Source organism: Erythrolamprus reginae, chromosome 3 (assembly GCF_031021105.1).
Source record: "Erythrolamprus reginae isolate rEryReg1 chromosome 3, rEryReg1.hap1, whole genome shotgun sequence".
Taxonomy (NCBI): Eukaryota; Metazoa; Chordata; class Lepidosauria; order Squamata; family Dipsadidae; genus Erythrolamprus; species Erythrolamprus reginae.
Genome location: NC_091952.1, coordinates 3,035,491 through 3,063,235, shown reverse-complemented (window position 1 = coordinate 3,063,235; position 27,745 = coordinate 3,035,491). Strand labels below are relative to the sequence as shown.

Here is a 27,745-nt window from a genome sequence, read left to right as displayed (position 1 = left end):
GCTCGTGTTATATATATGTATATATATAGCAGCACGGTCAATATTGCACTGAGCAAAACAGCAAGTGCATTTGCATTTTGCAAGGGGGGGGAGTTGGAGGAGGAGGGGGTCTCGAACCCGTTACACCCACACAGATCGCAAAAAAAAAAAAAATTCAGGTTCCAGCGGCCGTTTGACGCCTCCTGCCAACACGACTCCAATGGGCCTCCCCTCCGGTCACCCCCGTCCACACGCTTTCTGGTTTGGGGGCTGCTTTGCTGCTCTCTCGCCAGCCAGGGGCCACTTCGGCCCCCCCTCGAAAGAGAGCCGGGGTTAGCAGGGAGCGCCCAGGAGTGAGGTAGAGTGTGGAGGAGAAGGAGGAGGAGGAAGGCTGCTGCTGCTGCTGCTACGGAGAGCGTTGGCCCGAAAATTGAGGCCTGCAATTCCGACAAAGATGGGCTTCAGGCCCCGGTGTGGTTCCCCCACCAGGAAAAGCGGTGTGGGGGTCGAGTGGCCCAAAGGAGGGAGGGGACTCCTTTCACACACACCCAAAAAACCTGTGTTACCCGCCTTCACAGTCTGCCTGGTCCCTGTTGCAAGATCGACCCCCCCCCCCCTTCCCTCGGAGAGAAAGACACGCACGCTAAAAAATAAAAAAAATGGCAATTCTGTACAAACTCAAAGAACGCTTTGTTTTTTTAGAAAAAAAAATAAATTACGGGGGAGGCGGGAGAAAGAATTAAAGGGGGACGGGTGGCATTTCTCAATAAATATGCAATTCCGAAGACGGGGAGGAAAAGAGAGGCGGAGGGGGGGACGAAGAGGGCTCTACCGTTTTGCCGGGATCTGGGCGAGAAAAATCCTGAACTGCCTTGAAGCGCTCTGCCGGCCCGAGCCTCCTCCTGGCTTCCCCAAAAAACCCACTGCGGTCCCCCATCATTTTTTCCAGGCTGCAAGGCTGGCCTCCGGTTGGCAGGGGGCGCCGGAGAGGTCAGCTTTCAAAGGCAGAACGGCTTCCGGGGGGCCGGAAAGAGGCCGCCCCGGGGCTCCAGGTCGAAGAGCAGAAGGATCTCTCGGGGTTGGGACTGGGTGGGTGGGGGGTCTCCAACCTGTGCCAGGTGTGGGTGGGCGGGTGGGTGACGGTAGGCAGAGGATTGGCCGGTCCTGAGCAGATTTTTTTATCAAGAAAGCCCGTTGGACGAGGGGCGCTTCCGGCGGCACAGGAGCCTGAAGGAGGCCGGCAGTCAGTTCTGCTGCAAAATGAGGTTTTCCAGTTCGTCCGCCGAGCGGAGGAGAAAAGCCGCTGACTCCCGGTAGCCGGCGATCAGCTGTCGGACGGCGCTGATCTCGGTTGGGCTGAGCTGGGCCGACGGCACCCCCCGGTTCGTGCTGTTGGCTGGGGGGCTGGTGCTGGACGTGCCACTTTTCATGCTGAGGTCAGTGGGGCCTGCAGAGCGGAGGAAGAGGAGATATAAAAGAAAAACATACCATTGCTATATTTTCCTTCCTTCCCTCCTTTCTTCTGTCTTCTCCATCCTCCTTTCCTTCTCCCTTCCTTCCTTCCATCTTTTCTTCCTTCCCTCCCTTCTTCCTTCCATCTCTCTGTCCTCCCTCCCCCCCTTCCTTCCTTCCTCCTTCCTTCCTTTGCTCTGTTGTGGTTGGCTCTGGGCCAGCTCCTGCAGTGCGGAATTTTGATGTTGACCTGTTTTGTTGCCAGCGGAATCGGACAGTGAAGTTGGCTCACAGTCAGGGACAAATGGGGAGATGGGTGCAGCCAGCCCACCAGTCAGTGCTCCAATTAGTGAGTCATCAGAATTGGAGGAGGACCCACTTGTGGATGCCCATGTGCACAGGCTTGTGGCACGAAGGGAACAGTTGCGCAGGCGTCTCAGAAGATAAGTGACCACACCTGTTCAAGGGGTAATTATGTTAATGAGTTTGTGATAAATACGGGCGTTGGGAAGCGTGAGCTGTGGGCATTTACCCGTTTGGGAAAGAGAGACTTGAAAGAAGCTTGCTACAGCGTGGAGAGCTTGTAGTATTCAAGGACTTTTAGCGAACTTTGGATATTTCATGGTTAAAGAACTCTAGAGGACTACGGCATGTGTGGCTGCGTGGATTTACAGCTTTCTTATCTGCTCCTCTGTTTTGGTTTCCGCATTCAGGTGAGAGTAATTTGACTCCTCTCGCAGCTTGTGTTTCACGACTGTTTTATAAACTTGCTTTCTTCCTTTTGACTGTGTGTGTTTGAAACTTATTCCGAACTCACTGGGGGCTTATTGCCAATAGCCCGGCATAACACTCTCCGTCCTCCCTCCCTCCCTTCCTTTTCTTTCTTTTTCCTTCCTTATTCCCTTTCTCTCTTCCTTCTTTTTCACAGTAGTTAGAATGTAATACAGTCTGCATTGGTTGCCGATCAGTTTCCGGTCACAATTCAAAGTGTTGGTTATGACCTATAAAGCCCTTCATGGCATCGGACCAGAATATCTCCGGGACCGCCTTCTGCCGCACGAATCCCAGCGACCGGTTAGGTCCCACAGAGTTGGCCTTCTCCGGGTCCCGTCGACTAAATAATGTCGTCTGGCGAGACCCAGGGGAAGAGCCTTCTCCGTGGCGGCCCCAGCCCTCTGGAACCAACTCCACCCCAGAGATTAGAATTGCCCCCACCCTCCTTGCCTTTCATAAACTTCTCAAAACCCACCTCTGCCGTCAGGCATGGGGGAATTGAAATATCTTCCCCAGGCCTATATAATTTATGTATGGTGTGTTGTGTGGATGTTTTTTAAATTATGGGTTTTTAACTTCATATTATTAGATTTGTATTGTACATTGTTTCTATCACTGCTGTGAGCCGCCCCGAGTCTACGGAGAGGGGCGGCATACAAATTTAATAAATAAAATAAATAAATAATAATTTATTAGATTTGTATGCCGCCCCTCTCCGAAGACTAGAATGTAGTTGTATTGCAGGCCAAACTGCCCACAGCTTGGAGTTTAATCTTGACTAGCTCAAGGCTGACTCAGTGTTCCTTCAATCTGAGGTGACCCTAGAGAGCGCTGTAATGCAAGGCCTTGGGAAAGGACATTTTGCCCTCCGGAAGAAAAACAGCACAACAGGCAAACTGGAATGCTGCTTTTCCAAACTTCCTGTTTGCACATGTGGCAGTTTTTTCACCGTCCGAGGCTTTGGTGAGGCCTATGCACATGCGTGGGGACAGGGAGCAGGTTATGCGCATGCACAGCATGGAGGAGATATAAATGCATGGGAGGAAGGGAATGGGTATTTGCGCATGTGCGCCAGTGAGGGGCCGCTTGCCGTCGGCGCTATTGCTCCAGTCCTGGTGGCGGGCACCGGCACACGCATGTCCGTTGGTGCGCGCATGTCCAGTGCGAGATTCGGCTTCTGTGCATGCACGCAGAAGCGAAAACTCGCACCAGGATGCTTACATGCGCAGGTTTCCAGAAACATTTTCTATGTTTCTATTTTCACCGATTGCTTTGTTTTGCAGAAGCAAAAAGAGCCGAAAAATCACTGAAATCTCACGCGGGCGAAACACGCGAGATTTTGCTCACTGCGCATGTCTCAAATGGGGACGGGCATGCGCATTGGCATTTCCGACACTGGAATGGCAATCCCAACCTTCAGGGAGTGGCCCACTACTGGTGCATGCGTAGGACATACAATTTTGGCATGTGAACCCAAAAAGATTCACCATCACTGGTCTAGGGCAGTGAGGGCGACCCATTTTTCCCTCTGGTGCCAAAGCGTGCGCGCACACACTACGAGTTCCGTCACCCATAATTCAATGACCGGGGAGGATGGAAATTGCCTCCCCTTCCCTCCCCAGAGGCCCTCTGGAGGCCAGAAACAGCCCATTTTCTCAACTTCTGGTGGGCCTGATAATAATAATAATAATTATAATAATAATAATTTGTTAGATTTGTATGCCGCCTCTCTCCGTAGACTCAGAGAGGCTCACAACAATAATAATAACAATGTAACAAATCTAATATTAAAAACATCTAAAGCCCATCATTTAAGGTGGGTCTTCAGCGCCTTACGAAAGGCAAGGAGGGTGGGGGCGGTCCTAATCTCTGGGGGGAGTTGATTTCAAAGGGCCGGGGCCGCCACAGAGAAGGCTCTTCCCCTGGGACCCACCAGACGACATTGTTTAGTTGACGGGACCTGGAGAAGGCCAACTCTGTGGGACCTTATCGGTTGCTGGGATTTGTGCTTCCCTGGAGCCTGGGGAGGGCAAAAACGCCCTCCCACATCCCCCAAAGGCCCTCTGGGAGCCAAAAAATCCCCTCCCTGAGCCTCTGTGTGAACCAAAAATCAGCTGGTCGGCACGCGCATACATCCTAGAGCTGAGATAGGACAATGGCTTGCGTGCCCTCAGATATGGCTCCGCCTGGCACCTGTGGCACCCATGCCATAGGTTTGCCATCACTGGTCTGGGGCCTCCTGCTTGAGCGGATGTGTGTGTGTTTGGACTAGAAGACCTCTAACGTTTCCTGCCAGCGCTCTTCCGACTGAGCCGCCCCTCCTCACCGTTACTGTGATTTCCTGTCTGGAGCGAAGGAGTCGGCTGCAAGTTGCCTCCCAGCGTCCCGTAGCTGCGGTAGCTGTAGTTGAGGCTCCCGTTGATGTAGACGGGGTCCTGGGAGAAGGAGGAGGCGGGCAGTGAGTAGGAGGACTGCGTGACGGAGGTGGACGAATCCCGGGCGTGCTGCTTCTCCAGGGTCACCGGTTCGTCCTGCGAGGAGAGAGAAACGGAGGGCAGGTGCGTAAGGGGGCGGCCTGCGTCAGAGCTGTCACCTTCAGCTGTGCGCCAGGCTGGCATCCTGCCATCAACTGGGGGGAGGGGTTTGGAGGAGAAGCTATTTTAGCTGTTATGTCTGCAGCAGGACCAATGAAAAACATAGAAACCTAGAAGTCTGATGGCAGAAAAAGACCTCATGATCCATCTAGTCTGCCCTTATACTATTTCCTGTATTTTATCTTAGGATGGATATATGTTCATCCCAGGCATGTTTAAATTCAGTTACTGTGGATTTATCTACCACGTCTGCTGGAAGTTTGTTCCAAGGATCTACTACTCTTTCAGTAAAATAATATTTTCTCACGTTGCTTTTGATCTTTCCCCCAACTAACTTCAGATTGTGTCCCCTTGTTCTTGTGTATCCATCAAAGAAAGGGACTTGGCATTGAATTCACAGATTTCCTGGGTAAATCGAACAGCAGGGACAGAGAATTAATCGACACAGAACAGTTCTGTTCCCCAGCAATCTAAAATTAATAGGGTTATCAGCGCATGCAACGTAGATGTTGTTGGGGGAGAGTTTTGCGCACTCGGAAGGCAACCCCACCAACTAGCCACAGTTGACCACTACACCTAATTGAAGTCTTCCATGAAAAACACTGCAGCAGGCTTCCTTGTAAAAATATATTTTACTTTTCTTCTTAATAATAATTATAATAAAAAAAGAATAATAATTCTTTTCTCTAAATAAACTATCACAATAAATAATAATTTATAATAGTTTATTAGATTTGTACGCCGCCCCTCTCCACAGACTCGGGGCGGCTCACAACAATAATAACAATATAACTGTTGTGGTTGGCTCTGGCCCAGCTCCTGCCCCAAGGAAGGTGGAGGTGGAGGAAATATCCACATGCCACAGGTCTGTTTTGCTTCCGATAGAATCTCCCGACAAAGGCTCCTCTGACGAAGGAAGCGTGAGTAGCAGGGAAGGGGGGAGTTTGGCAGACAGCCCAGGAGATCAATCATCCTTATCATCCCTGGATTCTGAACAAGAACTTATGACAGATCCACGCATGCATAGTGATGCATAGGAGACAACAACTGAAGGATTATTACAGGAGATAAGTGAGGCCACCTGTGGTTGGGTGGGGCTGCTGTAATTAGTGCTGCAGATAAAAAGAGCAGCGTGTTGGTTTAGCCTTGTGGAAGTTTATCTGATTCATCGTTTCGTCAAGATCGTGGTTTTCCTGTTTCCCTGTTCAAGACTGTGTGTGGCCTTCTGGACTTTGGAATTGGACTCAATTTCCCAGTTACTGGGTGAGAAATTGGATTGCATTTAACCTGTGCCTTGTGTGTACCAGAAAATCCCTTTGACATTTTAAAAGGGAGTTTTTTTCTGCTTTTCTGTTGATAAAGACTTTTGGTTTTCCTTCTATCGTGTGGTGTGTGTCTTTTTGGACTAATTGCCCTGTAATTACAGGCGGTTGGGACACGCCGGCAGAACAATAACAATGTGACAAATCTGATATTTTTAAAAACATCTAAAATACCCGTCATTAAAATCATACAACACAAGCATACTATACATAAAACTATAAGTCTGGGGGAGGTATCTCAATTCCCCCATGTGTGCATCATACACTACTATTACATCCACCACTGCAACCACCCACAAACCACTAAGAACTAAACCACCAAATCACCAAACCGCTAACTCCAAACCACTCTATAACAAACCACTAAGTCACAAGCCACTATAACAAACCATACTCATGAAAGGGTGTCACTCCTTATATATAGGTTACAGCCAATGAGGTTGCAACACAGCTAGCAAACCCATGACATACTAATTATGGCTAACAATCAGCCTTTCCTATGGTTACAAACCATTTTCTTGGACTGTAATATTACCTTAAGAGATAAACGTATTTCTGACAGATGTGTATGTGGCTAAGTTTATCGGTCCTGCTGTCAAGCATTTTTTAGTGAGTGCCACATCATGTGCAGTAAATGTTGTGGTTGGCTTGCATCCGGTTCTTTTAATCATGGAGTTTGAGGAGGTTGAACCGGTTTCATCTGGGCATCATAGGTCAGTGTGTTTACCATAGTAATCGGAAAGTGAGAGTGAGGGAGAGTTAGGGCCTGGGGAACCTCCAGAAACTGCAGAGCCCGCAGCTGTGCTAATGGGGGAGTCAGATATTGTGGACCCCATAGTAGACGCTAGGGTAAGAAGAATGCGAGGGAGACAAAAATACTGTATTTTTCGGAGTATAAGACACATCTTTTTCCTCCGTAAAAGAGGCTGATAATTTGGGTGCATGTTATACTCTGAATGTGGGGTGGTGGTGGTGGTGGTGTTTTTTGTTGTTGTTGTTTTTCAGCCCTAACTAGCTGCTGACAATCTTCCCAGATCTTACCGACTTGCAAGCTCTTTCATTGTTACTCTTTGCAAAGAACAATGTTTTCCAAGTCTTTGCAGGGATTTTTCCATTGCTCTACCTGCTGAGACTGCTTCTTTCCAGGTGCTAACGATGTTCCCAGCTCTTACTGGCTTGCAAGCTCTTTCATTGTTACTCTCTCTGAATAAAGTTTTTTTAAAGCCCTAACCAGGGGATAAAATAATGTGCTGAAGCTGACCAGACTAAGGACGCTAGCCAGATGAATACCTGGTAGGCAGATTCTTTTCCCTATTTTTCTCCTCAAAAACTAAGGTGCATCTTATACACCGGTACATCTTATTTTCAGAAATGTTTTATACTTGTAAACACAAGAATTTTGTTATAAAAAATGTTCTGTCTGGGTCACTCCGTAAGCTATGACCAACCCAAAAAGATAAGCCAGACACACCGGTTGAATGCAAACACAGTTTTATAATGAGAAAGAGAAAAATAACCAACAGAAAATGTCCTTACAAGTCAGGAAAACACTGGAACTCCAAATAGATACACGAAGGCAATTGTCCATACAAAAACACAGGATCCTTGATGACAAACGTGGCTGTTGCTAACAGGCACAAACCTCCCATGGCTCTTCAAGACTGCTGGGCCATGAGCCAGGAACAAAACGCTAAGAGAAAAGGCAGATAACTCCAACTCCACTTTGATAACACTCCACGCTGCTGGAATGGTTCTCATGCCTTATAAACCCTTCCCTGCTAATGAGGACCACCCCCAAGCCATGGTGTTCCTCATTTAACACTGATAATATCTATTCAGTTGATTCCTCCTTTGATCTATGCGTCTCTGTTGCATACTAATGATAGCTTGTGCTTCATCATCCAATGACTCCAAAGACTTCAAGCTACTTGCTTGAGAGAGCCCCTCCCCAGGGCTCCCAGGCCTTTCTTCCTCGTCACTTTCCTCACTGTAATCTCCCCTGTCTGGCTGCCAAGAACTCTCCTCTTCGCTCTCAGCCTCCCCCGGGCATGGAGCCAGGAGACGCAGCTGGTCTTTGATCTGACTCAGGCTGAACCACAACAAAAAAATAAACTGCAGGTCCAAGAAAATGAGAGTTTCCAATCAGAAGCTGCTCACACAGAGAGATTCCTGGCCCGGACAAGCTTTGCCTCAAGAAGTCATCTCTCAACATCTGTGATTTCTACAGCGGTTGTAAGTTGAAGACTATTATTATAGCGAAGTCGTTTTTAGGAGCGAAGAGGCATGAATTTCAACTCTGATCATGTAAGAAACCAGTGTACAGAATCCAGGGTGGGATTCTTGTTGCAAGCGGTACAGGCGTAACCTATCCGGCTATCCAAAGCCAGCAAATAGCCCGATGCCGGCCCCCATACCTGTGACGTCTGATAGATCTCGAGCCGCATCCGCTTGGCTGCTTTCCGTGTCTCACTTTCACAAGCGGCTGCCAGGATGTTCTCGGCCATGGCTGAGGTCAGGTGAGGAGGGGTCGGCCTGGTCTGAAAGAAAAGAGAAACATTTCCAGGAAAGTCGGAACGACGGAACGCGGCTCTGTTTATGGCTATGCCATTGAGAAAAAAGAGTAACGCTAGCCCGCGAGAGCAAGAAAGCGGAAGAAAAGAAAGATCTAAAGCCACGGTCTTCAATTTTGGAAATATTAAGACGAGTAGAGCAAGTCGCCCTCCTCTTTTCAACCTCCCCCTCCTTTCTACCAGGGTTATCCAGAAAGGAAGGCTAGCTCTCTCGCGGGGAATATGCACAAGGGAAGTTAGTATTACTATCGTGTAGCGGGAAGCCAGCGGAAGAGAACAAGTGGTGCCATTGGTCAGTAGATCATCGACTGGCGTTGTGGGGAAGGTTAGAGATGAGCGTCCTCATTCCGTTTCCCTCCTGTTGTGGTTAGCTCTGGCCCAGCTCATGCCCCACTGTGGATGTGGGGGAGACAGCCACATGCTGCAGGCCTGTTTTGCCCCCGGTGGCATCTGCTGATGAAGGCTCCTCTGACCAAGAAGACATGAGTGACAGGGAGGAGGAGAGTGTGGCAGACAGCTCAGAAGGAGATCAATTATCTAGCTCCTCCTTGGATTCAGAACAAGAGTTAACGATACAGCCACGCATGCGGAGAGCGATGCATAGGCAGCAACAACTGAGAGATTATTATCAAAGAAAATGAGGCCACCTGTGGTTGGGTGGGGCTGTGGTCATTAGTGAGGCTACTATAAAGAGCAGCCTGTGGGTTTGGCCATTGTGGAGGATTATCTGATCCTTGTGTTTCGTGACTGCCTTGCTGACTTTGACCTTTGTGTGCTGATTTTTCCCCGCTTTGAAACTAACCCAGAGCAAAGTGTGTTTCACTTTGTGAAAGAAGAAGGACTGTGAACTGCCTCACAGCTGCAAGCTAAGTATCTCAGAACTGATAAGGGACTTGTAGAAATTACCAGTTTGTTTGGAGACGAGTGCTCTGTGCTATACCAAAAGAGGGCTTGGTTTAAGTGAATTTTCATTATAAAGAACATTGTTTTGAATTTTCAAACGTGTGTGTGTCTGAAATTTGTACCTGTGAATTTTTGGGAGAATTCTACCAGAAAGCCCGACAGAACACCTCCGAGGGCAAAGTGCGCACTGTAATGCGCTACCTGAATGCTAAGGGCATGAATGCTGCTGCGATGGGTGCTCAATTTTTGTGCGCGATGGGTGCCCAAGATTTTTCTCGCCAATTGCTGAGTTTTGAATGTTTTGGGGCTGAAGGAGAATGGGTGTGGCGCCCCTGCATTGATTGATGTTTGCTCTCTGGACTGGGGAGATAAGCTCAAGTTTCATCTCCTGTCACTCTACAGTTGAGAAATGCCTCGCCTTCCATCTCGAAATGGTCAAGAAATTCTCGAGCGGCACCGACTCTGACGATTTTGTGCGCTTCAGTCAGCATCTTGGGACCTCATCGCAGCAGCGTTCCTGCCCTTCGCATTCAGCTAGCGCATGACAGCACTCACTTCGCCCTTAGAGGGAAACGGAATGAGGACACTCATCTCTAACCTTCGCCACAACGCCAGTCGATGATCTACTGACCCCTGGCACCGCTTGTTCTCTTCCACTGGCTTCCCGCTACACGATAGTCATACCAACTTCCCCTGCAAACATTCCCCACGAGAGCTATGGGCCTTGTAACCTTCTTTTCCGGATAACCCCCCGTAGCACTGAAGATGTTCCATAGTTGGGTCATGAAATGTCTGCAAGAAAAGACACCAGCTCAGAGAGCACCAAAGGTCCAAGATTCCTCCTCCTCGTCCAGCTTCCTCTTCATCTCCTTCCCTCCTGCTCCTCCTCTTCATCCCCCTTCCCCTCTCCTTCCTCCCTCCTGAAAACCCCACTTTGGGATCTATCCGTCAATCAAAGAAAGCAATTAATGGTGGGGTGCACTCTCCATTCCTCAATTTCCCAGCCCCAGGGCCCACAGTGGAAAGACACGGATCTGAAGCTACTTCCCCAAATCCAATAGAACCAACTTAATCCCACTACCAAATCCCAGCCACTGTTGTGGAATAGCTGTGGGCAACTCTGGACACTTTATCCCCTGTGGGCTTCAACTGCTAGAATTCCTGAGCCAGCCATGCTGTCTATGGACCTGTTGTAACTTGTGGGCTTCCACTCCCAGAATTCTTGAGCAGGTCCATAAGGCATAAAGGGGCCATAGCCGGCATGGCCGCCTCAGGAATTCTGGGAGTTGAAGTCCACAAGCCATAAAGGGGCCATAGCCGGCAATGCCGCCTCAGGAATTCTGGGAGTTGAAGTCCACGGTAGTAAAGTGGTCAGAGTCGCCCACCGCTGCTCCAGATGTTTCATTGCCACAACAGCAGGGCTTTGGGCCGCTGGAGGGTCTGAACTTCCTCTGGAAAAGACCACCCAAGAGCTGGCCCAAAGACCCAGCTGACGTTTTGAAGGAGGGAAAGAGGGGGAAAGGCAGTGAAAAGGGGGCAGGGGGCTGCCGAGAAGACCCTCCCTCCCTCCCTCACCATTTCCATGCCGTTCTTCTTCATGCGACGGCAAGATTTGAGGTAAGTGCGGATGCGTTTGCGAGCGCGTTCCTGGAACTCCGGGAACTGCCGGCTGCAGGACTCGATGATGGCCTGGATCTTCTCTTTGGGCTGCTTGGAGATGGGCACCATCCGGTCCAGGTTCTCGTCCACGAAGAGGCGCACAAACATCTGCGGAGAGAATGCGGTCAGCCCTTCCCTCTCGCGAGGCCTGGGAGGGAAGCCTCGTGGGGGAGGGGGTCGGTCCTTGGCTTCGGACCGCAAATGAGCGCAACGCTTCCGTTGCTTGGCCAGAGAGGGCTTGAGTGAGCTGCGCCCCATCTTACAGCTTTTTTCTTTTGCCACAGTCGTTAAGAGAATCGCTGCAGTTGCTAAGTGAACATGATGTCCCCTATTGACTTTGCTGGAAGGAAGCTGGCTAGGAAGGTCACGAAACGGCAAACTTATACATCACTTCATAGAATCACCATCCGGCCCCCAAATCGGGGCAATAGAAACGATTCCCCCGGATCAGAGAGGACAAGGGTTCTACTCAATTGTTTTCATGGTACCCAAAGCCTCGGGGGGGGGGGGGGGGTATCATCTAATTCTAAATTTAAAACAACTCAACTTATTCGTGAAATACCAACGTTTCAAAATGCATTCCCTTCGTTCAATCCTTTCTTCCATCAGACGCGGAGACTGGTTAACATTTGGGTCCTCATTTTATTGACCTCAGAAGGACGTAAGTCTGAGTCAATCTTCAGTTAGTATCAAACTCCTGGCTGTGGGGAGAGTGTGCAAGCAATACTGACTTCTAACCACTGCAGCACCAGATACAGAATGGATGATAGATAGATAGATAGATAGATAGATAGATAGATAGATAGATAGATAGATAGATAGATATAGATAGATAGATGATAGATAGAATGATAGATAGATGATAGATAGATAGATAGATAGATAGATAGATGATAGATAGATAGATAGATAGATGATAGAGAGATTGATAGATTGATAGTTAGATGATAGATAGATAGATATAGATAGATAGATAGATAGATAGATAGAGATAGATAGATAGATAGAGATAGATAGATAGATAGATAGATAGATAGATAGATTATAGATAGATAGATAGATAGATAGATAGATAGATAAGATAGACGGATAGATGAAAGATGACCGAGAGAGAAAGATAATGATGATGATGATAGATAGGTAGATTGATAGATAGGTAGATTGAGAGATAGAGAGATAGAGAGAGAGAGAGATACACAGACAGACAGACAGACAGACATAGAGCCGGGGTGGCGCAGCAGGTAGAGTGCTGTACTGCAGGCCATTGAAGCTGATTGTAGATCTATAGGGCAGTGGTTCAAATCTCATCCCCGGCTCAAGGTTGACTCAGCCTTCCATCCTTCCGCGGTGGGTCAAATGAGGACCCAGATTGTGGGGGCAATAGGCTGGCTCTGTTCAAAAGTGCTAACATGTTGTAAGCCGCCCTGAGTCTAAGGAGAAGGGCGGCATAAAAATCGAATAAATAAATACAGACAGACTAGATAGATAGATGAGAGCTAGAAAGATTACACGTACATACAGACATATTTACAGCATCAGCCTCCTGCCCCCAACTATCTACCTTCTCATTTTACAGACCTCGGGAGGCTGAGTCCACCTTGAGCTGGTCAGGATCGAACTCCATTCTGTGGGCAGAGGTTTGCCTGAAACAATTAATTCTAACCACTGCGCTGGGGGGGGGGGGTTGTCACATGACCCTGGGGCATTGCAACCATCATAAATACATGTCAAGCGTCTGAATTTTGATCGTGTGGTCACAACAAGGCGGCTGCAACTGTCACAAGTGTGAGACGTCTTAGAGGTCTTCTAGTCCAGTGTTTCCCAACCTTGGCCACTTGAAGAAATCTGGACTTCAACTCCCAGAATTCCCCAGCCAGCGAATGCTGGGAGTTGAAGTCCAGATCTCTTCAAGTGGCCGAGGTTGGGAAACACTGTTCTAGCCCAATCCCCTGTCCAAGCAAGAAACCCTGGTTTTTTTGGCGGGGGGGGGGGGGGGGGGGGATTTTTTTAAAAAATTTATTTTTGCAGACATGTGCATAAGCCAGTGTTCCAGCACTGCGCATGCACTGGCAACATGTTTTCAGCTTTTTAAAAAAATAAAAAAAAATTCACCACTGCAAATACACGCACTTGTGAAGGAAGCCCCAACGGTGCGGGAGGAGGCCAACCGGCGGTGGGGTACGTTAGAAGCCCCCCCTGGTTGCAGCGTCATAAAGTCCCCATGTGCCACCTCCCCAGGTGAGCTTCCAACCAGCAAAGTCAAACGTCCCTTAACAACCGCACAATTCACTTAGCAACTGCAGCGATTTTTTTAAAAAGAACCGTGGCAAAAAAAAAAAAGACTCACTCACGACTCCCTTGCTTAGAAACTTAGAAGATGGACGGCAGAAAAAGACCTCCTGGTCCATCTAGTCTGCCCTTCTACTATTTCCTGTATTTTATCTTACAATGGATATATGTTTATCCCAGGCATGTTTCAATTCAGTCACTGTGGATTGACCAACCACATCTGCTGGAAGTTTGTTCCAAGCACCTACTCTTCTTTCAGTCAAATAATATTTTCTCATGTTGCCTTTGATCTTTCCCCCAACTAATTTCAGATTGTGTCCCCTTGTTCTTGTGTTCACTTTCCTATTAAAAACACTTCCCTCCTGGACCTTAATTAACCCTTTAACATATTTAAATGTTTCGATCATGTCGAAAAACTCCTTAAAACCCACCTTTGCCGTCAGGCATGGGGGAACTAAAACATCTTCCCCTGGGCATGTTTAATTTATATATGGTATGCCTGAGTGTATGTCTGTTAGTATATGGGGTCTTTTTTAAATCGTTAAATATTTTAAATCTGTTTAGATTATTTATGATTTGTTTCCACGTGTTGTGAGCCGCCCCGAGTCTTCGGAGAGGGGCAGCATACAAAACTAAGTAATAAATAAATAAATAAATAAAAATAAATAATAAATGTCCCCCTTTTCCTTCTGTCCTCCAGACTATACAGATTGAGTTCATTAAGTCTTTCCTGATACGTTTTATGCTTAAGACCTTCCACCATTCTTGTAGCCCGTCTTTGGACACACTCAATTTTGTCAATATCTTTTTGGAGGTGAGGTCTCCAGAACTGGACACAGTATTATTCCAAATGGGGTCTCACCAGCACTCTATATAATGGGATCACAATCTCCCTCTTCCTGCTTGTTACACCTCTAGCTATGCAGCCAAGCCTTCGACTCCCTTTCCCTTCCGCCTGACCGCACTGCTTGGCACCTGGGCCTCCTGTTCTCCCTGTGATTATTAGCAGAGAAGGACTCTCTGTGTAAAAGCTTTGCAGTGTGGCAAGATTCCGTCCACGGGTGAACATTACAATGGAGCACAACCACCCAGACGTTATCACCGTGCGCGACCGTTCTCGGGGGCCCATACGTTGAAAGCCTTGAGCCGCTCGGGATCCATGCCCTCCGAGTCGTTCATCTTGTCGTTGTCCTCGTGGTCATCGTGGTCGTCATCGTCATCGTCGGCGGTGGGAGCCCTGCCCACTGTCAGGTCTTCGGGACACCCGCTGACCTCCGTCTTGACCGAGTCGTAGCTGCCGGAGCTGTAGGGAGGGGACTGCCAAGAGGGGACAAATTTAATACCAGTATCAGGTTGCTACCCGGTACACGGTGCACTGGTAGCTAAAATGGAGCTGTACGCGCAGCCCTACGTCGCTGGTGTGCGTTTGTGTGCATCCCAGCAAGATTCTGCTTCTGTGCATGCGCAGAAGATCTCACAATGGAATCCGCGTGCGAGATGTGGAAATTTTTTTGCTTCTGCGCATGGTCGCTGAAATCCCAGGTGCACGCATGTCCTCTCGGGAGATTTCGCTTCCTGCGCATGTGTAGAAGCAAGATCTCGCTGGGAGGCGCATGGTGAGACGCTGGCAACCCAAAGCTATGCGCACATCACACCAATAGCGGCGGTAAGTCATCTCCATCATCCTGCCAGGATTTTCAGCTTTCACCCTCATTAGGCCTGCCTCTAGGACAATGACGGCCAACCTTGTGCATGTGGGGGGGTGGGGGTGCGCTAGCATGTGTGAACGTGCCCACACTCTTTCCCTCCCCCCCATACATGTGCAGCCTGCCACGATGCCCCGCGCACATGTGCACAGACCAGTGAAGGGCTGCAAAAAAAATTTACTACCATATTGTGGCCGTGGTTTATTTTGTGGGTGTGGCTTGCTGGCCATGTGACCTGGGGGTGGCTTAAAGGTCATGTGACTGGCTTTAAGGTGACCAACTTGACTGTCACTCACGTCAAGATTTTGAGTTAGGATGCCTGGCCTCCCCTCGCCTCAAAGAGAGACAATTTCCCTCTCTATTCACTATGACTGAATATCCAAACTATGCTATTTAATTCTATGTAGATATTCCATAGGTGCACATACATATTACACACAGGCACACAAAAATATCCCTTATCTGCTATGTAAACTCTATGCATATGTACACAAACACAGCTCTTCTAAAATTATACACATTCAGCCTCATTGACTGCGAGAGGAAAAACAGACCCAGAGCCCAGAAGAGGGAAAAAAGAAAATAAATTCAAAATTTTTCTACCGGTTCTGCCTACCTGACCCTAACTTGTAGGAGCCCATCACTGCGTGTACCTGCCCACGCACCTTCCCTCCTCCCGACAACGAATGTGCACCCCTATGCAGTGCCCTCCTGCGCATGTGCACAGACCTTCCTGAAGCCTGGTAGGTGAAAAAAATGCCCAAATGGGCACACCGGTAGTTCAAGAAAACACACTTCCGGTTTGCCATTATGCTGTTTTTTGCACTCCGGAGGGCTTAGGGACGCTTCCTGGGTTTGAAAGACTGCACAGGCAATCCAGAAGTTCAGAAAACGCATGTGTGCCATAGGATCACCATTACATCTTTCGGCTGTGGCGAGGGGGGCGTTTGCCCAGGTTCGCCTGGTGCACCAGTTGCAACCCTATTTGGACCGGGAGTCACTGCCCACAGTCACTCATGCCCTCATCACCTCGAGGCTCGACTACTGTAACGCTCTCTACATGGGGCTACCTTTGAAGAGTGTTCGGAAACTTCAGATCGTGCAGAATGCAGCTGCGAGAGCAGTCATGGGCTTCCCCAAATATGCCCATGTTACACCAACACTCTGCAGTCTGCATTGGTTGCTGATCAGTTTCTGGTCACAATTCAAAGTGTTGGTCATCACCTACAAAGCCCTTCATGGCACCGGACCAGGGTATCTACAAGACTGCCTTCTGCCGCACGAATCCCAGCGACCAGTTAGGTCCCACAGAGTCGGCCTTCTCCGGGTCCTGTCAACAAAACAATGTCGCTTGGCGGGGCCCAGGGGAAGAGCCTTCTCTGTGGCGGCCCTGGCCTTCTGGAACCAACTCCCCCCAGAGATTAGAATTGCCCCCACCCTCCTTGCCTTTCGTAAGCTCCTTAAAACCCACCTCTGCCGTTAGACATGGGGGAACTGAGATACTCTTTCCCCCTAGGCCTTTACAATTTTATGCATGGTCTGTTTGTTTGTTTGTATGGATGTTTAGTTTTATAATAAGGGTTTTTTAGTTGTTTTTAGTATTGGATTTACATGATGTTTTTTATTACTGTTGTTAGCCGCCCCGAGTCTGCGGAGAGGGGCGGCATACAAATCCAATAAATAAATAAATTACGGCTCTAGGTCTTTCAAGGAGGACCAAAATATCTCCTGGTGGTGTCTCCTTCATAGATGGACAGACGCCCCCTAGGCCTTGCTGGGAGCTCTAGGGCCACTGCAGAATTATCTGTGGTGGTTTAACAGAGAAAGAGAAACAGATCCAGAGTGTTCTCTAAATCGAGATCCCTGCTTCCTTGGAGAAACCCAGCCTTTGGACATGGGCTTTAGGGAAGACTGTAGCGATTGCAAAAATAGGGAGTGCCCTTCCTTCAGCCCAGTTCGGAGACATTATTTATAAACCTTGGGGGGGTTTGGACATTTGATATCGGCCTTGAAGTTAACTCAGCCTCTTTGGCAGTAAAGAGACATTATTTTGCCGTAATCGCGGCTCTCAGCCACCTTCTGAAGGAAATATACACTGCAGGAAAAAAATTAAAGGGAACACCGAAACAACACAATATAACTCCAAGGAAATCCAACTTCTGTGAAATCAACCTGTCCACTTGGGAAGCAACACTGATGGACAATTTCATCTGCTGTTGTGCACACTCAACTTTGTACAGAACAAAGGAGAATATTTCATTCATTCAGATCTAGGATGGGTTCTTGGAGGGTTCCTTTGGTTTTTTGAGCAGTGTATTGTGGTGTTTCTGAAACTCCAGTCTCTGTGTTTTATTTTGACCTTAATTACTGCTCAGCTGTCACGCCAGGCTGAACAGGGGCTGTCCCACGCCTCCTCCTCCAAGTCGACTCTTGGAGGGGCCAACGGCCGACAGGCCACGACAGGTCGTGGGAATTCACAGCTGCATACTAATGGCAGTGGTACCTGGGCACCGGGGGGGGGGGGGAAGCATCTTGAACCCACCTCCGTTGTGCTTTTGGCTCCGTACTTCGTCCGGCTGCGCAGGCCATCGGCACTGCAGCTGTCCGACTGGTAGGCGTTGGCGACGTGAACCGGGGCCAACTTGTCGCAGAGGTTGATGGGCTGGTCCTCGGAAGAGGCGCTGAAATCCATGGGGGCGCCTGCCCCGTTGCCGTTCACCTCAGTGTAGGCGGCATCGCCCTGAGTGCTGCTGGAGGTGGAGGGGTTCAAGGTGGACGAGCCGTTCCCACTGCAGCTCTCGGAGGAGGAATCGTCTGCAAGCGAGAGAGAAAAGCTGCTCACTGGAGAGTGACCACCACCAGGGAGGGACTCCACTTACCGCCCCTACTGGCGCACTTCCCGTGGAGTTTCACAACCCTGGCGCACACCCATATGCGTCCGAGTGAGAACTTGCTTCTGCGCATGCACACTAAACAAATTATTATTATTATTATTATTATTATTATTATTATTATTATTATTATTATAAACATAGAAGACTGACGGCAGAAAAAGACCTCCTGGTCCATCTAGTCTGCCCTTATACTATTTCCTGTATTTTATCTTAGGATGGATCTATGTTTATCCCAGGCATGTTTAAATTCAGTTACTGTGGATTTACCAACCACGTCTGCTGGAAGTTTGTTCCAAGGATCTACTACTCTTTCAGTAAAATAATATTTTCTCATGTTGCTTTTGATCTTACCCCCAACTAACTTCAGATTGTGTCCCCTTGTTCTTGTGTTCACTTTCCTATTAAAAACACTTCCCTCCTGGACCTTATTTAACCCTTTGACATATTTAAATGTTTCAATCATGTCCCCCCTTTCCCTTCTGTCCTCCAGACTCTACAGATTGAGTTCATGAAGTGTTTCCTGATACGTTTTATGCTTAAGACCTTCCACCATTTTTGTAGCCCGTCTTTGGACCCCTTCAATTTTGTCAATATCTTTTTGTAGGTGAGGTCTCCAGAACTGGACACAGTCTTCCAAATGGGGTCTCACCAGCGCTCTATATAAGGGGATCACAATCTCCCTATTATTATTATTATTATTATTATTATTATTATTATTATTATTATTATTATTAATAATAATAATAATAATATTAATAATAATAATATCATTACTATTACTACTATTATTGTTGTTGTTGTTGTTATTGTTATTAATCTTAAATTTTAATTAGGATTTTAGAAACTAGTTCATTTTTTTCTTCACTTCTTTTTATCATTGCTGTTACTTGTAACTTTATACTGTTGTAAGACGCCCTGAGTCCTTTGGGATTGGGCAACATAGAAGTCAAGTAAAATAATAATAAATAAATGAATGAATTGGATTTATATGCCGTCCCTCTCCACAGACTCTTGTCAGGGCATGCGTGCACAAGATTTCAGGAAAAAAATTTGCTTTTGTGCATGAATAGAAGCAAAACAAATAGCCAAAATAACTCCTCACAAGATTTTGCTTCCTGTGAATGTGTGGAAGCAAAAACCGGACAAAATTTCTCTCCCCTGCGCACAAGGAGGCTGATGAGGCTGTAAGTGTGGAAAAGAGTCACGGGTCACTGTTTCCAGGGTGGTTGTAAACATAGGTCATTAGCTGTAATACCTTTCTTTTCCTTCCTTCCTTCCTTCTTTCCTTCCTTCCTATTTTGTCTGTATCCTCCTTCTTTCCTTTGATCCTTCGTTCTCTCCTCCTTCCCTCCCTTCTTTCCTCCTCCCCTTCCTTCCTTCCTTTCTCTTCTCCTTCTTCCCTTCCTTCCTCCACTTCCTTCCTTCTATCCTCCCTCCCTTTCATCCATCAACCCTCCCTTTCTTCCTTCCCTTCCTACCTCCTCTCCTCCTCCATCTCCTCCCTTTTCTCCTCCTTCCCTTCCTTCATAGAAATATAGAAACACGGAAGATTGACAGCAGAAAAAGACCTCCTGGTCCATCTAGTCTGCCCTTAGACTATTTCCTGTATTTTATTTTAGGATGGATCTATGTTTATCCCAGGCAGGTTTCAATTAAATTCTCCTCCTCCCCTCCCTTCCTTCCATCCATCCTCCCTTCCTTCCCTTTCTCCTTCTTCCCTTCCTTCCTCCCTTTCTTCCTTCCCTTCTTTCCTCCTCTCCTCTTCTCTTTCCTCCCTTCCATCCTCCCTTTCCCTTCTCTCCTCCTCCCTTTCCTTTCTTTTCTCCTCCTTCCCTTCCTTCCTTTCTCCCCTTCATTCCTCCCTCCCTTCCCTTCTTCCCTTCTCTCCTCCTCCCCTTCCTTCCTTCCCTTTCCTTCCTCCTCTCCTCCTCCCCTTATCCCCCTCCCTCCTCCCCCATCTCACGGTCACCAGGCTCTGCTGCTTCCCCACTGAGGCTGCCCACGTGCCAAGCAACATCCTCCCCCCCTCACATCACTCCGTGTGCTCTCCCCCCAATGGAATCCACTCTACCAAGGACACATGGGGGCGGGGGGGGGAAGCTTGCACTGCCCCCCCACTCTCTCTCCCTCTCTGTGTAAGAGATCTCTCCCACCCCTCCAGCCAGTTCTCTCCTGGTTGCCCCTTTCCAACCCACCCTCTTCTTCCTCCATCTGCGATTGCTGACCTCTGTGACCTTCCAGCCCCCCCCCATGGTCCCCCCCTCTCTGCAGACCCTCCCCCCCCACACTTCTGGCCCTCCCCTCCTGTGCCAAGGGCTTCCACCCAGCAGCTGCTTTCTCTCCAGACCAAAAGCCGGATTGCAAACAAAGAAGCCACAGAAATAGAAACATAGAAGACTGACGGCAGAAAAAGACCTCCTGGTCCATCTAGTCTGCCCTTATACTATTTCCTGTATTTTATCTTAGAATGGATCTATGTTTATCCCAGGCATGTTTAAATTCAGTTACTGTGGATTTATCTACCACGTCTGCTGGAAGTTTGTTCCAAGCATCTACTACTCTTTCAGTCAAATAATATTTTCTCACGTTGCTTCTGATCTTTCCCCCAACTAACTTCAGATTGTGTCCCCTTGTTCTTGTGTTCACTTTCCTATTAAAAACACTTCCCTCCTGAACCTTATTTAATCCTTTCACATGTTTAAATGTTTTGATCATGTTCCCCCTTTTCCTTCTGTCCTCCAGACTACACAGATGGACTTCATGAAGTCTTTCCTGATACGTTCTATGTTTAAGACCTTCTATCATTCTTGTAGCCCGTCTTTGGACTCGTTCAATTTTATCCATCTCTTTTTGTAGGTGAGGTCACCAGAACTGGACACAGTATTATTCCAAATGGGGTCTCACCAGTGCTCTAAGCAGCAGGATCACCACCTCCCTCTTCCTGCTTGTTCTACCTCTAGCTATGCAGCCAAGCATTCTACTCGCTTTCCCTACCGCCTGGCCGCAAATACGCCCACTCCCCGCCTTCATCACCCCCCCTCTATTCCAGGGGGTCGGCAATTGGGGGTCAAGCTACTCCTGGTGGAGGGCAGAGAGGGACAATAAGAGAGGCTGGGGCAGGATTTCTCTGTACAGGTGGGTAGGAAAGACCCCCCCCCCCCTGCACGGACGCCAGGCACCCATCGGCCACTAAGGCTGGATGATGGGCACTGTAGTCCACAGGGTGTGCCACCTCTCGGGGTAGTGAGAGGTGGGTGGAAGTATCCCATGGCGCCTCCGTCTCCCCCTGAAAAGCTTTGCCAGTGGAGAGGATCTATTCGTCTGCCGGATCTCTTTAATCTCGGTTAATCACTGACCCAGATGAGAGGGAGAAAGCCTGCGACGGGGGACGATGGGGGGCAGTGTGTGTGTGTGGTTTTGTGTGTTTGTATCTGGCAGGGAAGGAGCAAATCGCCTGGGCAGCACAAAGCAGTCCAGACTTCTGCCCAGGTGGGCAAAAAACCCTCTGCCCGTCTTGTACCAACGTTAGGAGCAGAGCGGATCTGATTGGAAAGTCTGCCCCAAATGAAGAAGGTTTTAGAACAAATGACCTCCCTGGCCATCCATCTCACACCGGAGTTATTTCTCTTAGGAATCGTTAGACAAAAACTTTAAAAAAGAAGAAATTAACAAATATAAAGAGTAATTACTTGGTGGAAATGTTCAATGGAAATATGGAGATCTAAGATTATCTATAGTAATTACTAATAATAATAATAGCTGCTCCGAGTCTTCGGAGAGGGGCGGCATACAAATCTAAATAATAATAATAATAAGAATAATAATAATAAGAAGAAGAATAGAATTTTATTGGCCAAGTGTGATTGTACACACAAGGAATTTGTCTTGGTGCATATGCTCTCAGCGTACATAAAAGAAAAAGATAAATAATACTAACAATACTAATATTATTATTATTAATTATTACTACTGCTGCTACTACTACTACTACTACTACTAATAATAATTATTATTATTATTATTTATTAGATTTGTATGCCGCCCCTCTCCGTAGACTCAGGGCGGCTACCTTTTAAAGGAAAAAAATTGAATTATTATTTAAAATTGGCAACAGAATGTGTCATACAGATGTACCTCACACTCGTCCATTTTTCCTTTTTAAATGTTTATGTTTTGTATTGTTTGCTGGATGTATATATGTATTTAAATAAAATTTATTTATTTTTATAAAAAAGAAGATCAGTACAATCACTCTTCTCATTCTAACTGCAGCGAGAATTTTGCATGCCCAGTTCTGGAAACAAGGAAAACCCCCAACTGCCCTGAATTTGTAAAGATGCCCAGGAATTTGTGCCGCTTTAGCGGGTTTTGCATGAGGGGGAGGCCTTTGGAGAGCCCCCCCTCCCCTCCTGCTTTAAGAGCCTGTCCATCTTCCTCTGCCTGTCTCTCTCCTCCTCCTCCTCCTCCTCTCTCTCTGGAGGATTAACTCCTCCGGGCACCCGAAAGGCCAGAGCGGCTGTGCAAGTGGGCATTGCCACAGCAACCGAGCGCCAGCGCCTCCTCTTGTATGCGCATCCCGTGACTGCCCTCCCTTCAGGCCGGTGGGAGGAGGGAGGTTTTGGGGGGGGGATGTTGGAGGCCGTGAAGCTTGCTGGGTTCCCATGGAAATTGGAGGAAGCCTCGCGAAAAGCCCCAGGGGAAAAGGGCCGAGGGGACTGGCTGGTCCGGATGTCCGGGTGGTGGCTGGCCCTCCACGGCCGGAATGTGGCTATCCGTAGCTCTGGTGAGGCTCTCTAGCGTGGAGAATAGGACGGGCCTGCACCAAGGACCCCTTCGTCCCCTTCCTTCCTCCTCCCCTTCCTCCAACCCATGCCTTCTAGCACTGATGGTGGTCCTTAGTTGGGTCACGAAATGTCTGCAGGAAAACCACCATGTTCAGAAAGCACCAGGGATCCCCACGGTCCTCCTCCTCCTCCTCCTCTCTGAAAACCCCACTCCCTTCTGGCACTGATGACATTGCCTAGTTGGGTTGTGAAATGTCTGGAACCAAACAACAGGGACCCCACAGTCCCCCCCCCCCTTCCTCCTCCTCCTCCTCCTTTCTAGCACTGATGATGTTATGTCTATAAGAAAACAACCAAACTCAGAGAGACCAAGGATCCCACAGTCGTTCGTTCATTCGTTCGTTCGTTCGTTCGTTCGTTCATAAAAGGAGGACCCAGATTGTTGGGGGCAACAGGCTGATTCTATAAACCACTTAGAGAGGGCTGGAAAAGCACTGTGAAGTGGTATATGTCTAAATGTTATTGCTATTCCGCCCTTCCTCCCTCCCACCCTCCCTCCCTTTCTTCCTTCCCTCCCTCCCTCCCTCTCCTCTTTATCCTCCTTCTCTCCTCCCTTCTAGCACTGATCTTGTTCCCTAGTTGGGTCATGAAACATCTGCAAGAAAACAACCAAGCTCAAAGAGCACCAAGGAGCCCCTCATTTCAGCCCCAAGCTACAAATATTCTCCTCTATTGGCGGATTTCTGTCCCCAGGGCAGCAGGTTGGAGGAGTGGGAGACCTCAACACACGACCACAACGGAGCCCAACCAGATCAGCCCAAGAAGATTGGAAGCAACATGAGAAAATATGATTTGACTGAAAGAGGAGTAGATGCTTGGAACAAACTCCCAGCAGACGTGGTTGGTCAATCCACAGTCACTGAATGGAAACATGCCTGGGATAAACACAGATCCATCCTAAGATAAAATACAGGAAATAATACAAGGGCCGACTAGATGGACCAGGAGGTCTTTTTCTGCTGTCAATCTTCTAGGTGTCTATGACCACTAGGGCTGCCACAAAGATCAGTAACTGTGAAAAACAGTTCATAAGTCACTTTTGTCCCCCCCACCCTGAACGATCACTAAATGAAACCGTTGCAAGTCAAGGACCATCCTTAAAAGGGATCATCGCGTCAAAAGCTGCAACCTCATCTTGCACATTCCTATTTTTATTTTATTTTAAAGGGATCGGTTTTTTTAACGAACCCTTCACTTACCCAAAGGTCGCAAAAGAGGACCAGGACGATGCAACCGTCATAGAGGTGAGTCAGTTGCCAAACGTCTGAATTTTTGATCACGTGAGCGCAGAACACGACGGTTGTTCATTGCGCAACTCTCCAAGTGTGTGTGTGTGTGTGTTTTTTGAATAAATTGTACATTTAAGGGTTGGGACGACAGCAGGTGCAACGTTCAAGCCAAAGTCCAAGTTGAATTGGGGGCGAAAGGATGGCAGCTGCAAGGGCCACACACACAAGAGACACACACACACTCACAAACACACACACACACACAAATACACACACAGACAAGGAGTGCCGTTCCACGCCCTGAGCACTCTGGAAGGAGGGCATTGCCTTGAATTCTGCCAACCGACCTGCATTTTGAAGTTTGCTTGCTCCCTCCCTCTATTTGGGTTGACCTTTGCTCTTCGGAATAAAGGCGCAAAGATGACCCGGATGCGTCTCTACCGAAGGTCACCCAGGTCAGAATCCCAGATCACCCGCTGGTTTTCTGGAACAAGCCATGGAAGACGAAAGATGGACTTTGGAGTTCTTTTGAAAAATTTACATGACTTATTTCCACACTTTAAAACTAAGGAGACATTTCCTGACAGTGAGAAGAATTAACCAGTGGAACAGCTTGCCACCAGATGTTGTGAATGCTCCCACGCTGGAAGTTTTTAAAGAAGAGGTTGGACAACCTTCTGTCTGAAGTAATGTAGGTATAGCATAGGTGGTACCTTGCTCAACAGTAGTAACTATGAGAGGGATCTTGGAGTCCTAGTAGACGACCATTGAAATAGGAGCCAGCCGTGTGCAGCAGCTGCCAAAAAAGCCAACACAGTTCTAGGCCACATTAACAGAAAGATAGAAACAAGATCACATGAAGTGTTAATGCTTCTTTATAAGGCCTTGGTAAGGACACATTTGGAATACGGTGTTCAGTTTTGGTCACCACGATGCAAAAAGGATGTTGAGACTCTAGAAAAAGTGCAGATAAGAGCAACAAAGAGGATTTGGGGACTGGAGACTGAAACATATGAAGAACGGTTGTAGGAACTGGACATGGCTAGTTTAATGGAAAGAAGGACCAGGGAAGACACGATAGCAGTCTTCCAATATCTCAGGGGCTGCCCCAAAGAAGAGGGGGTCAATCTATTCTCCAAAGCACCTGAGAACAAGAAGCAATGGGTGGAAACTAAACAAGGAGAGAAGCAACTTAGAACTAAGGAGGAATTTCCTGAGAATTAGAACAATTAACCAGCAGAACTACAGACGGTGGACAAAAAAATGGAAACAAATGGATGGATGGATGGATGGATGGATGGATGGATGGATGGATGGATGGATGGGTAGGAATTAATCCGTGGAACAGAAGTTGCCTGCAGAAGTTGTGAATGCTCCAAAAATGGAAGTTTTTAAGCAGATGTTGGAGAACCATCTGTCTGAAGTAGTGTAAGGTTTCCTGCCTAAGCAGGGGATTGGGCTAGAAGACCTCCAAGGTCCCTTCAAATACTGTATTATTATTATTATTATTATTATTATTATTATTATTATTATTATTATCATCATCATTATTATCATCATCATCATCACCATCAGAACAGAACAAGGACTAGGAATAGCTTTGCTGGCTGGAGAATTCTAGGAGTTGGAGTCCACCCATCTTAAGTGCAGCTTGATTAGAAATTACTATCCTGGTTCATTCAAAGCTTTGTTTACTAAGTTCGGTTCATGCCCTGGCCCTTAACCGACATCCTTGCACCCCAAGCCGAGGGGCAGCTCATCCAGAACTGGATCCCTTAAGGGGGGGAAAAAAACCAGGAAGCACCCAGCGCCTTCCTCCTTCGGGACTGGCCGGGTGGAGGGACGGGCGAGGCCCCTTTTGCGAACAATCCTCCTTTTTCCCTGGAAGCACAGAAGGGGTTTTCTTCCCTGCCTCCTCCATCTGCCATTCTTCAGGGGACCTCTGCCCCCCCCCACCCCCATTGCATCTGAGAAGGCCAGCTTGGCTTCCTTCCTCTCGACCCTTCCTCTCGCCCCTCCCACTGCAACTCTGGGTGGGTTCAAAGTGAGAGACTCTGACCGGGTTCGAATCCTGCGCGGCTCCCTCCTATTCCCTGCCCGGGCCTGGCACCGCTGACCGCCTGTTCCCAACGGCCTTGGACATAACACTGGCTTGCGTGGTCGTGTTTTGTGTGATTGTGTGTGTGTGTTGTAAGGGGGGCTTGGGAGCTTCTGCTCCAGCATTCTGCTGCATTAATTTTATTTATTTTAATTTTACTTTTACGGAATGCTGTTAAACCCTGGCCTGGAATTAAGATTGATTGTTAGTATGTATGGCTTTTATGATATATGTGATTTTAGTGATGTTTTTACTGTTTTTTTACTTCTATTGTATATTTATAACCGTTGTTAGCCGCTCAGAATCCATTTAGGAGTGAGCAGCATATAAATAATCAATCAATCAATCAATCAATCAATCGAGGGATACAATCTGGGACCAGGGAGGTACTAGTACCACTCTATAAAGCCTTAGTAAGACCACACCTAGAATCCGTTACATCCAAGCGATGAGCCCCCCAAGAAATAGGTCCACACACACGGTTTTGAGAAGATTTAAGAATGGAATCCTAATAATTTAGCATCAGAAAGGTTTAACTGTGTAAAATGTATCAGCGAAGCAAGAAATATCTCCAGGACCACCTTCTGCCGCACGAATCCCAGCGACCGATTAGGACCCACAGAGTGGGTCTTCTCCGGGTCCCGTCAACTAAACAATGTCGCTTGGCGGGACCCAGGGGAAGAGCCTTCTCTGTGGCGGCCCCGGCCCTCTGGAACCAACTCCCCCCAGAATGGTGGAAGGTCTTAAAGCATAAAACTTATCAGGAAAGACTTCATGGACTCAACTTGCATAGTTTGGAGGATAGAAGGGAAAGTGGGGAACATGATCGAAACATTGAAATATGTTAAAGGGTTCAATAAGGTTCAGGAGAGAAGTGCTTTTAATAGAAAAGTGAACACAAGAACAAGGGGACACAATCGGAGGTTAGTTGGGGGGAAGATCAGAAGCAACGGGAGAAAATAGTATTTGACTGAAAGAGTAGTAAATGCTTGGAACAAACTTCCAGCAGGCGTGGTTGGTAAATCCACAAGAACTGAGTTGAAACAATCCTGGGATAAACATAGATACATCCTAAGATAAAATGCAGAAAATAGTATAAGGGCAGACTAGATGGACCATGAGGTCTTTTTCTGCCGTCAATATTCTATTTTTCTATGTTTCTTCCAACTGAAACTGCCTTTCTCGCAATTGACGGGTGGTAAATCTGTCAATGATGATGGGTGTTCAAGTGGCGCTCCAGATGTTTTATTTATTTATTTATATATTTATTTATTATTTGGATTTGTATGCCGCCCCTCTCCGAAGACTTGGGGCGGCTCACAACAAGTGGAACAAATAATAAATAATCCGACCAGCGCTATTAGTGCGACTTTTGTTGTTATTATAGAAACATAGAAGTCTGACGGCAGAAAAAGACCTCCTGGTCCATCTA

General features: G+C 47.7%; 1 protein-coding gene across 4 annotated transcripts in view; it reads right to left on the bottom strand.

The window, feature by feature from the left end:
• Nucleotides 1-650: 650 nt before the first annotated feature.
• The window catches only part of NOL4L (nucleolar protein 4 like), a 138,340-nt gene continuing 111,245 nt past the window's right edge, over nucleotides 651-27,745 (bottom strand). For all 4 annotated transcript variants that reach the window (XM_070744391.1, XM_070744392.1, XM_070744393.1 and 1 more), the window contains 6 exons: nucleotides 17,791-18,062; nucleotides 14,674-14,859; nucleotides 11,170-11,361; nucleotides 8,536-8,658; nucleotides 4,532-4,736; nucleotides 651-1,426 (listed from right to left, as the gene is read on the bottom strand). In XM_070744391.1, the coding sequence (XP_070600492.1) occupies nucleotides 1,224-1,426; nucleotides 4,532-4,736; nucleotides 8,536-8,658; nucleotides 11,170-11,361; nucleotides 14,674-14,859; nucleotides 17,791-18,062 (1,181 nt within the window). In that variant the 3' untranslated portion in view covers nucleotides 651-1,223. The remainder of the gene's footprint in view (nucleotides 1,427-4,531; nucleotides 4,737-8,535; nucleotides 8,659-11,169; nucleotides 11,362-14,673; nucleotides 14,860-17,790; nucleotides 18,063-27,745) is intronic.